Source organism: Schistocerca nitens, chromosome 7 (genome assembly GCF_023898315.1).
Source record: "Schistocerca nitens isolate TAMUIC-IGC-003100 chromosome 7, iqSchNite1.1, whole genome shotgun sequence".
Lineage (NCBI taxonomy): Eukaryota > Metazoa > Arthropoda > Insecta > Orthoptera > Acrididae > Schistocerca > Schistocerca nitens.
The window spans coordinates 333,445,438-333,458,560 of record NC_064620.1 but is presented as its reverse complement, the minus strand read 5'-3'; the positions used below and the strand labels follow the sequence as shown (position 1 = coordinate 333,458,560).

At 36.8% G+C, this 13,123-nt stretch overlaps 1 protein-coding gene across 1 annotated transcript in view; it reads right to left on the bottom strand.

Annotated features, from left to right (window-relative positions):
* Window positions 1–10,710, bottom strand: part of LOC126195418 (L-2-hydroxyglutarate dehydrogenase, mitochondrial) — a 91,304-nt gene extending 80,594 nt beyond the window's left edge. Inside the window, exon 1 of the mRNA XM_049934025.1 lies at window positions 10,221–10,710. Within this exon, the coding sequence (XP_049789982.1) occupies window positions 10,221–10,339 (119 nt within the window). The 5' untranslated portion in view covers window positions 10,340–10,710. The remainder of the gene's footprint in view (window positions 1–10,220) is intronic.
* Window positions 10,711–13,123: the final 2,413 nt, after the last annotated feature.

Sequence of the window (13,123 nt, the reverse complement as noted above, 5' to 3'; positions counted from 1 at the left end):
CTGAAAAGTTGTGAAGAAATCGTCAAGTTTAGCATTCCACTGTTCCTAATGTAAAATAGCTAGACTCTTGCTTCTGGGTAATTTTGTGTGCTCTACACACAAATGTTGCAAGCAGAGTTCAGAAAGCAATGTATTTGTCATAATCTCAGTTCAAAGTGGGCAACAAATCATGTCACGAGAAATTTGCCCCATAGTTTAATGAGGCATAAGTAGTGGAGAAAGTGCACAATGGACCTGGTCTTTTGCCAAACTACTGTCTGTCTGGGTGTTTAGTATATCACAAATTTTGGCCTGGCTTGTGTGTTTAATTACTGTGCTACCATTCTGTAAATTTGCAAAAAACATGAATGTATCAAAATATACCCGTGTTTGAAGTTATGTATCTCAAAATGGACACATACCACATTACAATCATTAACACCATCCAACAGAGCACATTTCATTCTATTAGAAAAACTTATTTTCATTTTGGTGTCTCTTTGGGTAAGGTGCAAAAAATTTGCATAAACTATTGACTTTTTTGGTAATTCAGAAAATCCTTGCGTTTGTCCATGGTGGCTATGCCACTACCAATCTCAAGACTGGTGACCCCATCGCCAAGGGGTCACGCCCGGTAGCTATTCAAGGTCAGCCATGGGTGGGTTTCTTTACTGCAGGTTCCCAAGCCTGAAAGTGGGTGTCTAGCAAGTTCCCAAGCCGGAATGCAAATATCTAGCACGTTCCGAAGTCTGAATGTGGGTATCTAGCAGGTTCCAAAGCCTTTTTTGGGTCTCTCTGTGGTTCCCAAGCCTTAATACAGAATTCTTCAATAGTTAAATGTTTTAAATTTTTGCTGATGTTCAAAACTATTGCTTCCGGCAAACTGTATTGCCATCCCATCATTGAAGCATCTGGGACTGGTATGACTGCAATTATCTGTTGTTCTGGGATCTAGCATATGTCTCTTCTAGTAGGCCAATGAAATGATTGAGCAGCTCCATGAGGATGCATGAAATTAATCAAGGCATCTTTTTCTTCACATCAAACTACACAAATATTTCCTATCCACCATTTTCCATCATAAACGCAAGCAACATACTGGCCAGACTGTAGTTCATTAATGGCAACATGTTTAGTAGCAACTTTAGCATGTCGGTTAACATTTGCTATAAAGGACAATGTATCATTTAATACTATGTGAATCCTAAGTCACTTTTCATCAATTGGCACAAAATGGTGATGGTCTCTTGTACCAGACACTGTACATCCATCCTCAAAACTTATCTCTTGATCAATTTTTGCATCTTCAATAATTTCTTTTTTTATATAAATAAATTCAATGCCATGAACATTTTTTGCAATATTCAAACAGATCAGTTGGTGTTAAGATTTGGTTGTCAATTGGGCATTGAAAGCTATCTCTTGCTGCTAAATGCTTAACTGTGCCCCCAATTCCGTCACGTGGTGATTTCCTATGGCTTGTTCTCAAAAAATTCCATTCTGCAATAATGCCAAAATATTTTTGATGATGGCAAAGATTTAGGAAGTTCTTAAATTTTTTGTACTGTGCTGCAGAACCGTCGCTAATATAATGAATATGCTTAATTTCTTTAAAAATGCATTTAAGGGATTTGATCAAGTACGTTAAAAACACATGCACTGCAACTGTGTCATGTCGGAGGCAATCACTGATTATGCAGTAGCTGACACTCTTTAGGTCTTCATTACCTTTGTAGTAAATGACAAATGGATGTGTTGTAGCTTGACTATTTTCTCAATGGAATCCCTGCACTGCGTCTTGGACAATAAAGGACATATTTTCTGCGAAGCCCATTAATATAATCAATTCTCCTGGTTTGAGACCTTCTTTAGTGAACTGCAAATGCTTGTTCTGATGCTTTGCAATGTAGTGGTGAGAAGAAAGGACCAACAGTTTTGTAACTAATAGTTCAATGAATTCTTCAGCTGTCATTTGTCTGGTTTCAAGTGTATCTCTATCAGTGTGAGTCCATTGTTTGAACTGAATTGTATCCTCAGGATCAATATCTGCGAAAGTGCTTTCCAAATATTCATTTAGAGCTTCTGTTCCTGGACATACTTCATAGCGATGAAGCATGCAATTCTTTGTTTCCAAATTACAGACAATTTTGCTCAGTAAAATTTTGTAATCTTCTTTTATTGGGCTATGTGCCAACATTAGTTTCACATTTTGATGTATTGTGCAGACACAAACTGAATGTGAACCAGCTGTGCCTACAGTCACACACCACTTTGGCCTTAATTCACAAAATTTGGAAAATCCAATTTCCGGTCAATTTTTATAGCGGTACGCAACAAACATTTCTTTTAAGTTGCTTAGTAATAAGTATTTCTGTTTGTTTAACCTTTCCTCCAGCTATCCGAACAGTAATACAGTCTTTTTTTCCTGGACAAATCCAACTAAACTCTTCATCATAAAAATGTTCTATGACTCTTGCCTTCACATCCTCAGAAAGCACTTTCCCACATGTACCTTTGGGCTGTGCCAATATTCCCTGTTCAGCTTTTAACTTTCTAGCCTTCCTTACCATTCTTTCTGAAACACAAAATTCTTCCATAGTCTTTTTGATAGCCCAGCTTTGGGGAACTAAGGTCAAAATTTGAATTTTCTCGTTATTATTTGATATATGTAATTTTTCTTTCAATTCTTGGATCAGCTCAATGTAATCTGAACAAGTAAAGCATTGCTTGCTTGTGGATGGTTGCTCCAGTTCACTGGGATCAAGTCCTCCCACTTATGCAATTTTCTTAATAATTGCACCTTCAACTTGATGTATTTTGTGCTTTGCATATCCTTTTGTATCCCTTGCACCAATTCGATGAAACTTCAATGGTGATATTCCAACAGATGTTAAGCTTGTATTCAAATTGTGACCAACATTAGTCTCATCATCTTCATCTGACTGATATGTAACGTCCATTTGTGAATATTTCAGTACATCAAATTCTTTTCTACAGGAAGGGCACATTTTTTGGCCTGGTTTAATATCACACATGGTTATCCTTTTTAGTAGGTCAGCTGTTTCTATGTTGATTGAGTGCAAGCTTTTTCGTGGTGTGGTTTTTCTTGCCAAATGGGTTGCAGCATGATCTTTGCAAAAATTCAAATCTTTTTAGGAGTAAAGCTTCATGATGGAAGTATAGTTGAGTATTTTCAGTAGAGTGTAAACCACTCTGTCTAGTAAGTAATTCTTGTTCTTCTAAGGAAAGTTGCTTTACAACTTTCAGTCCTTTTAAGGCACTGTATGTTGTTAAATGGCATGGGGAATCAGTATTTCCAAAACTGCATACATTAACTTGATCTTGTTCTTCCATTTTAGCAACAACTTGATATGCTTCAGACATTAAAATCAAACTGTCGAGTCCTAAATAAAGAAAATAAATAAAATTGATAAGCATTCAGCTTCCCAAAAATTATGTAACACTCTCCAGTACAGTTAAATGGTTAAATTTAGCAATGAACCTGTCACAAGCAGGTTTAAAATCACTGAATAAACAGGCAAAATGAATATTTAAACAATGACGACATAACCAACAAAACTCCCAATTTTAGGCGACTTTTTTGCACCTTACCCAAAGAGACACCAAAATGAAAATAAGTTTTTCTAATAGAATGAAATGTGCTCCGCTGAATGGTGTTAATGAATGTAATGTGGTGGGTGTCCATTTTGAGATACATGACTTCGAACATGGGTATATTTTGATAAATTCATGTTTTTTAGCAAATTTACAACAGGATGGTAGCACAGTAATTAAACACACAAGCCACGCCAAAATTTGTGATATACTAAACACCCAGACAGACAGTAGTTTGGCAAAAGATCAGGTCCATAGCGCACTTTCTCCACTACTTGTGCCTTGCTAAACTAGGGGGCAAATGTCTCGTGACGTGATTTGTTGCCCACTTTGAACTGAGATTATGCCAAATGCATTGCTTTCTGAACTGTATTTGCAACATTTGTGTACAGAGCACACAAAGTTGAACCACTATACCCAGAAGCAAGAGTCTAACTCTTTTGCATCAGGAACAGTGGAATGCCAAACCTGATGATTTCTTCATGACTTTTCGGTCTCTGTAAAAGTGGTCTTCACGAAAATGGCTCTAGCACCTCAACTAAGTTAAAGGTGAGCCTGAAACTCTGCATAAGTTCATGTAGGGCCCTCAGGTACATCCTATACAAATATCATCAAAATTGAAGACGGTCGAGCTGGGAGCCCTAGGACACTTCACGTGGAGTGACCCTTATGCAAGTTGATGGATAAATCTTCCACAGCACACAAGAATAAGAGAGAATATTTGTATAGTAAAGAGCGCCCAGTCATGAAGTTTAAAATTCTTCTGGGTGTCATATCACATCATTGTGTAAAATATTTTAATCATAAACTTAAAACCAACATTATGATTGTATTACAATGGGCTTGCTCAGGGCAATACTGGTTTAGGTGGAGAAAAGGTGGCTCTATGTACTGCAGACAACTGGTGTCAATATGTCATACTGTTGAAAATTTATGGGCCCTAACATATAACAGGCTAGTCATGATGGATAGGGGAAGGTAGGAAAGAAGCTACGCATGGGCTAGCCATCTTGCCTGTGACTGGCGATAGTCTGCAAATTAGCTCTTCACTTCTGGTGGACGCGTTTATCTCCTAGTGTGTGCAGAACTGCACTGACAAATCCTCTGTAACTGTTTGTTTAGAATGTCACATCCATGCCCGGTGAGGCTTCTGCCTTGTGACTCTTCGTGGCCTATTGGACTGAGATAGCTGGCACCCAGGATTTGTAGGTGTCCTCTCTACTGATGTTGTCAGGCTGCTTAATAATTTCAATCACCTCCCAAATCTTGCACTGCCACATCCACACCTCTTTCGCCAGCACACAGACAAGTGAAACTATTAAGCAGCCTGACAACATCACTAGAGAGAAAGGCTACAAACTTAGGGCATCCTGGGTGCCAGCTATCACACCATGAGCAGTCACGGGGAAGTAGCCTCACTGGGCACAGACATGGCAGCCTAAATAAACAGCTACAGGGGAACTTTCAGTTTTTTTTTTTTTTTTACACACACACACAAAGAAAACATGCCCACCAGAAGCTATGTGATGATCAGCAGCCTGTTTCACTGACAAATTGGCTAGCCCATGAATAGCTTCTTTCCTACCCTCCCCCTTTCTGGCGTGTCTAGCCTATTATATTTTTGATTCAATAGTTTCAAAAATATGACATAGTATCACCAATTGTCTGTAATAAATATAGCCATATTTGATCCACCAACATCAGTCTTGCCCTGAGGACGGCCATTGTAACACAGTCGAAATGTTGATTTTAAGTTTATAATTAAAATATTTTATGCAATGACGTGGTATGACACCCAGAAGAATTTTAATCTTCATGACACTGGCCACAGAAACCTATGTAGTTATGTCAGTGTCCAGTCATTTTGAACATGCTTATAAACAATGTAGGAGACGATAGATTGCTACTTACCATAAAGAAGACTCTTCAAGTTGCAGACAGGCATGATTAAAAGACACTCACATGTAGCTTTCAGCCACAGCCTTCATCAGTAAAGATAGGACACACACACACACACACACACACACACACACACACACACACACACACACCTCACGCACACGAGTGCCAACTCCAGTACCTTGGGCCGGAATGGTATTCTGGCCCAAGATGCTGGAGTTGGCAGTCGTGTGTGTGAGGTGTGGAGTGCTTGCTTGCTTGTGTGTGTGTGTCCTCTCTTTACTGATGAAGGCTGCGGCTGAAAGCTACATGTCAGTGTCTTTTAATCACCCCTGTCTGCAACTTGATGTGTCTTCTTTACGGTAAGTAGCACTCTATATTTTCCTACATTGTTGATATTCCTACCTGGAGTTTCCATTATTTGATTTGAATGTTTTTACATTGAGAAGACAAGCTGCCCTAATAAAGGAGCTGCAACATAGGATAAACCACAAAGGAATGGGAAAAGTAAACTATTTAGTTTACTGGAATTTCAAAGAAAAAATTTAAAGGCTTTTTTCAGTTAACACAATGATAATGTCAGTGTGGATGCAACAGTATCAACATTATTCTAACTCAATCCTTGCTGTAAAACGGAAGAATCATTTTTGGGCAAATGTTTGAATGAAGTGTAAACATGACTTCCTAGAAATTACACAATGCGTTTTTGTCCAAATTTTCAGAGCGAAACAAAAAATGGAAAATCAGCAAACAGAGTATAAAACTAACCAGCCTGAGGCCAATGTTTGCAAAAAATATTTAATTGCTTGAAAGTAATCTATCTTAATTAATGATTTGAGGGAGAATTGAAATATTTCTTGAATAGCTTCTACTAACCGTGTAAATGAAGTGTTAAAAAGGTCATCTCTTCACAAACACTAGCTATTTTGTGCACAAGAAAAGTTACATTGATGAGATATTTAGTTGCCAGGTGGGCTTCCTTCAAAGAAAGTGCTAAATTTAGCACTTTTTGAGAACAGCAGACATCAGAAAGACAAATTAGGTATCAAAAAGTTTATCTTTCCATTGCAGAGGTATTTTGCGCATAAAAAATTATATTGGTGTGATATTTAACTGTCAAAAATAGTTCCTACAAATAAAGTACTAAGTTAATAGTATTTTGAGAACAGCAGATGCTAGTAAAGGATGTGAGACGTCAATAAGATCATGCTTTGTGAACAAAACTTGAAAATAAGGGGAAAAATGGTCAAAAATATTCTGAAATGATTTGTCTAAAAGTAAGAAGTAATAAAAAGGAAAATAAATTACAGAAAGATGCTTGAAATCATAAAAGTGTGTGAGGTGTATCAATTGTTTCTCTAAATGCTTTTGGATTAAAGGAGACAAGTCACAGATGTGTTGTGTTGGAATCATTTTGGTCAATGCAGTGTGAGAAAGGGTTCACTGGAAGAAATCCAGAGAGAGAGAGAGAGAGAGAGAGAGAGAGAGAGAGAGAGAGAGAGAGAGATTACAAGTAGACTGCACTTAGAAGGATGAGTTCTAGGTTTTACATTTACATTTCCAGTCATATATTTACATCATATTTTGGTATAATTTACTCTACACTGCTGTGTTTTGAAAGGAAACAATCATATGCTGTATTTCATATTCTGTTACAGAATTTAGTGATTGACAAATACTCATCAGGACTCTTTCTGTCTACACATACTGTGTCACTTGATTTAAAATCCTCATTGTGAAAGAGCCAGTGGAACTACTGGAACAGCTTGTCTGGGTTTCTAGTGATGTATTTGTGTTCCTTGTCATATACACAGAGAAGAAGTGGGGGGGGGGGGGGGGAAGTGGTGGGAGCGGAGCACTTCAACAATCATTCTTCTGTTTTGCCATAAGATATACAGCTGTGGTGAACTGATTTATTAACCACTATAATGAATGATAGCAGGATGTTATTCGTGTTTGTGATGTTCTATTAATTTTCTTCAATCAGTGCAAATTACGGTCTTACATTATTATTACACAATTTACTACTTCGAAAAAATTGTGACTAACCCATTTATAGTCCATCCAGGGCCACATATTTCACAATATGCAAGTACACAGACTGATTTTGAAGGATAGTGTCTATTAAGTTTACTATAACTGGAGCCCTATTTAAAAAGAACATTCTTTCTCACCACATTAATACAAATGTATTTTTAGTTTCTGAATATTCTTACTATTCTACTTCATGACTAAGGCTAGAGTGTCAAAAATGATTTACATGTGAAAAGAAAGTTTCACTTCAGGTTTTTGACAAGGACACAAACTCAATACAGAAATTAATTTTGCGAGACTGCAGAGAATGTTTATCTTTACGCTTTCCCTGTTAACAGTTTAAGATGATTGTATGCACAATATTACACTTCGAGCTGATCTTTATTATGTATCTTGAACAAACTTGACACGGCATTAAACCCTAATCTTCCTTCCTTGGAAAGCAATGAAGAGTAAATGTACTTGAGCAAATATGAAAGCACTCCCGAGAAGTCTTTCTAACAGTCAGTCAGCAACTCTTGTTACAGAAAAGTTTTACTGATGATGGTTCCATTGTCTCAGCAGAATATTTCACAAAATGGCAGGAAATAAATATATGCTGAATATAGAATCAACTCTGACTGGAGTTCAAGATAGTGAGAGACCCTTCCCAGCACAAAGTATGATCTAATGAGTATCTTTATCACTTATCAATAAGTTGTCTCCATTGTAATTTGGTGCTCTTATGAACATAAAAGATTTTTGATGCAGTAAGTGATTAATTTTTTTAGGGGTTTTGTTGGAACACAAGGTAAATCACTTGCCAGAGACCTTGTTCAAATATCGGTTTCCCTGTGGGTGGTATGGGTAACTTCAGGCCTTTTATTAGTACATCTGTAGCACTGTCAAACTTTATACATCATAAGAGGCTCATTAACAGCTTTAGTTGGCTATTTATGTAGCTTAAAAACAGGAGCCTACATAGTAAGCAGCTAACGTTACGGGATGTCATATTTGACTCCCCTCGCCAACTACCCCTTTATTCCACTTTAAGTTAAGTTTTACTACAGTAGAGAGCCAAATAATTGCATTTCCTGTTAAGAAGATATACCAATACAGGATGCCAGTGAAAAGCTTTCCCAATTACTACATTATTTTCTTAAAAAGATCTCAGACAACGTACATTTTTTTTATTATTATTATTTTTTTTTTGTCGTCGAAACTTCATTCTGGAGTTTAAACATAAATTTATTTGTGTTGGTGACAAGAAGTTACTTATACATAAGTTCTGCAAATCATAATAGAACATGATTATTTGCATCTCATTTGTAAGTGCAACATGTAAAGATTCGCTGTCCACAAGAGTACTGTATGTATGATACAATAGCCACGTTTCATTACATGGTGTCAAATAATCAGAAGTGTTCAATTCTTACTTATGCAGTTCCTAATAGAAAAATCCATACACATTTTGGATGAATATCCAAACCAATAGTACCAATTTCTTCCAGTTGTTAAATCTGAAGGTCTGTATCATCTGCAGTAACATGATTCTTATTACCTATTTTTTTCTGTTTTGGGGCAGTTACTGCACTCACAAACAAAGTTGACACTTGGCACAATGGCTGATGATGTTTCCTAGATGGTGGTCACTGTAGCACCAGACATCACTTATGTGGTGACCGGTAATTATTAAGGTCCAATAAAAAATTGAAATACATATAGTAAGTAATCCAAGATTATTAGAAGATGCAAATATATGTAAGTAAGTCTCTAAGTAACAAAACGTAAACATATTACCAAAATAAAACTACTGAGAAATAATGGCAAAGAGGGAAAAATTTATTAATGGGCTATATGCAGAATAAGTACTGATTTCATGGTTATTTCAGTGTAATAGCTTTAATTGTGATTCTGGGAGCTGATTCTGTCATAAATGGGCTTGGGTATCAGTAGCTATAGCAATATTTGTTTGTTTATTTACCTGCCTAGTCATCATGTACACAGTATCACATCCTTTATGCCATCAGACATCTTATGCATATTGTGATAATATATTTCTAACAGCTCTCCTTTGTATTGTGAAAGTCCTCTGGGACACCAGTTGCCCCAGAAGATTATTCCATATTTTTGGAGTGAATCAAAATATGCATTACAAACACTTTCCATTGTCCTCAACACCTCACAACAGTTACTAAAATGAGTTGATATGAATCAAATGCCTACCTTACTTCTCATCACTCTGGATAAGTCGAAAAATTTAGTCTCCTTGCTATGTGCCTCTATTTACCTTGAGATGGTTATTAATTGTGATTCTTGGGTAAGCAACATTTTTATTTTGTGCGTTATGGAAACTTCTTATTTTCAATTAGCTGAGTACAGAGAGACTAGTCACAGGTGTTAATGTGTCGGTGTGCATTGTTCTTTGTATAATTTATCATGTCAACGGTAAGAATAACTTGTTACTTAAACCTTACAATTACTGGAGGGTGGCGAAGAACTAAAAGTGGCTTTGGGCGCGTTCATCACGACACTATGACAGTTGCCACTTGAACTGTTATGAGACTTATTATAACGGCAGTAGTTAATGATTATGAAATACCTGACGCAAGAACATTCAGTGTTTCATGGCTAAAAGCAGCACAGATTTGTTATCAAGAAAATTAATCTATTGCTACAATAAAGTTTTATGATCCACTGTGTCTTTTCTTTACCTGGCAATTTTAACAGAGTGCCGACGATTTAAGATAGGTAGTCTGTCGACGCTTAATGCAAATAGGCACCGTGAACGTGAAGCAAACTGCAAGTTACGCCCACAACAAATGGATACCATTGTCCGAAGCCTTCGCAAAACCACACTAATGTTATAGTTTATTCAGTGCAGCATTCCAGGGCGCGAAAAGACGCGTTAATTTGTGTTCCGTGCACCTTTACATAGCTAGTACTCTTATATTTACAAACACGATTTAGTTACCGGCGTTAACGCAGTTTACGCAATAGCTTTGTATCAGAGTCAGACGAAGATGTTTCACAAACAACGCTCGAGTTCAGATTTCTGTTCCCACGAAAGCGAGCTCTATGAGACACAGCATAATCTTCAGAGTGCTTAGTCCATCTGCAGTGCCACTTACGTAACGTTATATAATTTTTAGGAGAAACTATGATGCCAATCCGAATGTTACATTTTATTTCAAACATTGGAAAAAAAAATTCTATATCTACAAGTTGTCAATACTGATCTTTCTCATACAACTCATTGACAACCACCTTCGCTTTGGTACGTCGCTCCTCGCATATATTGCAACATTTCAGAGACTATAGACTAGTGCGTCATGAGTTCATTGGACTCTCTTCAACACAGTTGTGTCGCACCATAGGTATGCAGACAACAACAACCGGTGTCGATAGAGTTGTGACAATGAATAATGCTAAAATTTGAGCTAGTTGTTTCTGCTGTGGGTTTCTGCAAGCAAGTGCCAAATATCAGGGGTACTGCATGAAAAAGTAAGGTTTTATTACACTAAGATGTAGAGGTATGCCTTTTGGTCACAGTATTGGAACAATTATTATAGTCCTATACAAGATCATACGCAGCTTCTACAATACTAGGTGAATATTGCTACAAGGAAAAATATAAAACAGAGTGCCCTGTATTTCTCAACGTGCGTATTCATTTGTGTTCAGTTAAGCTTATATTAGCTCTTTTCTTCTTCACATGGATGTTCATTTCGCTGCTCTGAATTCCAAAAAAATACTCTACTTTATACACGTCCATTCATTTACATACCGTGCATATGATATGAGCTTTTTTTCAATAAATGCAATGTGGTGTGTAGGCCCCACATCTCAAGACAACTACTTAAGCAGCTATTTAATCTACAAGATGTACCAAAATCAGTGCTACAGTACTTCTAATCCCACGTAATATTTCTCATTAATAACTTTTTGTAATATGAAAATGAACTAGAGTGTGTGTATATCTAATTAATAACACAACAACCTCCACTGTTCATGGCTTAACATGACTGTGGAAAGCATAGGTTCAAGAACAATGGTTCAAATGGTTCTGAGCACTATGGAACTTGACAGCTGAGGTCATCAGTCCCCTAGAACTTAGAACTACTTAAACCTAACTAACCTAAGGACATCACACACATCCATGCCCGAGGCAGGATTCGAAACTGCGACCGTAGCGATCGCGCGGTTCCCCGACTGAAGCGCCTAGAACCACTCAGCCACACCGGTCGACAGTTCAAGAACATAATTGACGTCTCATTTGGCAACTTCATCCCACTACCCCCCCCCCCCCAATCTCTGTGACACCTCTTTCCTTGTGCACTTTAATCCACGTTAGTTGACTTGCTGATTGTGGCATGTGCTGCATAAAACTATTGTATTTGGCAACCCCTTTCAGCTAGGCACCTCATCATGCAGTTTGCGTCGCTTGGACATTAGACTGGCTCTTAGTCTAGCATAGAGAGTGTAAAATCATGTAGGCATAAAAATATTAACCGAAATCTATTGACATGAAGATGCTGGTGGACAATGAGAACAAATTCATAAACAAAATGAAAACTCTGTTGAGGTTACTTTCATTCCATATAAGAATTTTTGAGCTGCTCATATCATTCACCCAATCTTTGTGCTACATGTTCGTGTGTATCTAGTGTTTAATTTATAACTGTTTATGGAAACAGAGTCAGCTCACATCTTTATTATCATTTTTTAAAGTAGATCATCTTTATAAACAGTTAACATCAACAGGAAGATAACAACAATGTGATCTACAGATTTTAAAAATAACTAACAAATATTTTACATGCAACTGATACTAAATAAAATTTATTCCCTATTAGTATTACATTCATGTAGGATATTTACAAAGCTCCTTACTTGTTTCAAGTTAGAATTGTGTTATTTAGAGGTCTTTAATAAACCACTATCTTAGTAAGGAACATTGCATTAACTTGAATACACTGATAATGTGCAATGTCTAACAATAAAGGATCAAATAATGATGAATGCTGTTCTCTAAATTTAAAGATTGTATACTGTTGTATATTATTCTTTAAATGAATAAGTGAAGTTGTCCGTAACCGAAATGCTGGTTTGGATCCTAAAGTGCATTAGTCATGCTAATGCATGGTTCTATAGGATGCGGCATGCCCTTGCATTCCTCTAAATTTTACAGTCTGTTATTGGAGTAACTACCATTTAATGCTGTCTTTCAACCATGGCGAGAGTATGCATTTTTTTCACATTTCCAGTGATGAAAGAAGCAATAACTGCTATAAAATCTATTATGTTCTAGTGTGACTGGTTATTAGGCGGTAGAGGAGAGTGGGAAAGACAAAAAACTATTTTTTATTATGAAACTGCCAGTTTTTAGCATAATTTAAATTTCTGCTGGCATTTTAAATGATCTATAGTTAACAGTCGAAAAGTTTCAACATTATCATATCACTATTATTTGCTTTATAATTTATGTAGTTAATTTATATAGTTAATTTCTGACTCACTACAGATCATCCTCGTCCACAGTGAGACTTCACAAATGCCACAGTGAGACAAATATTGTAAAAAATCAATAAAAATTCACATATTTTGCAAACTGGTC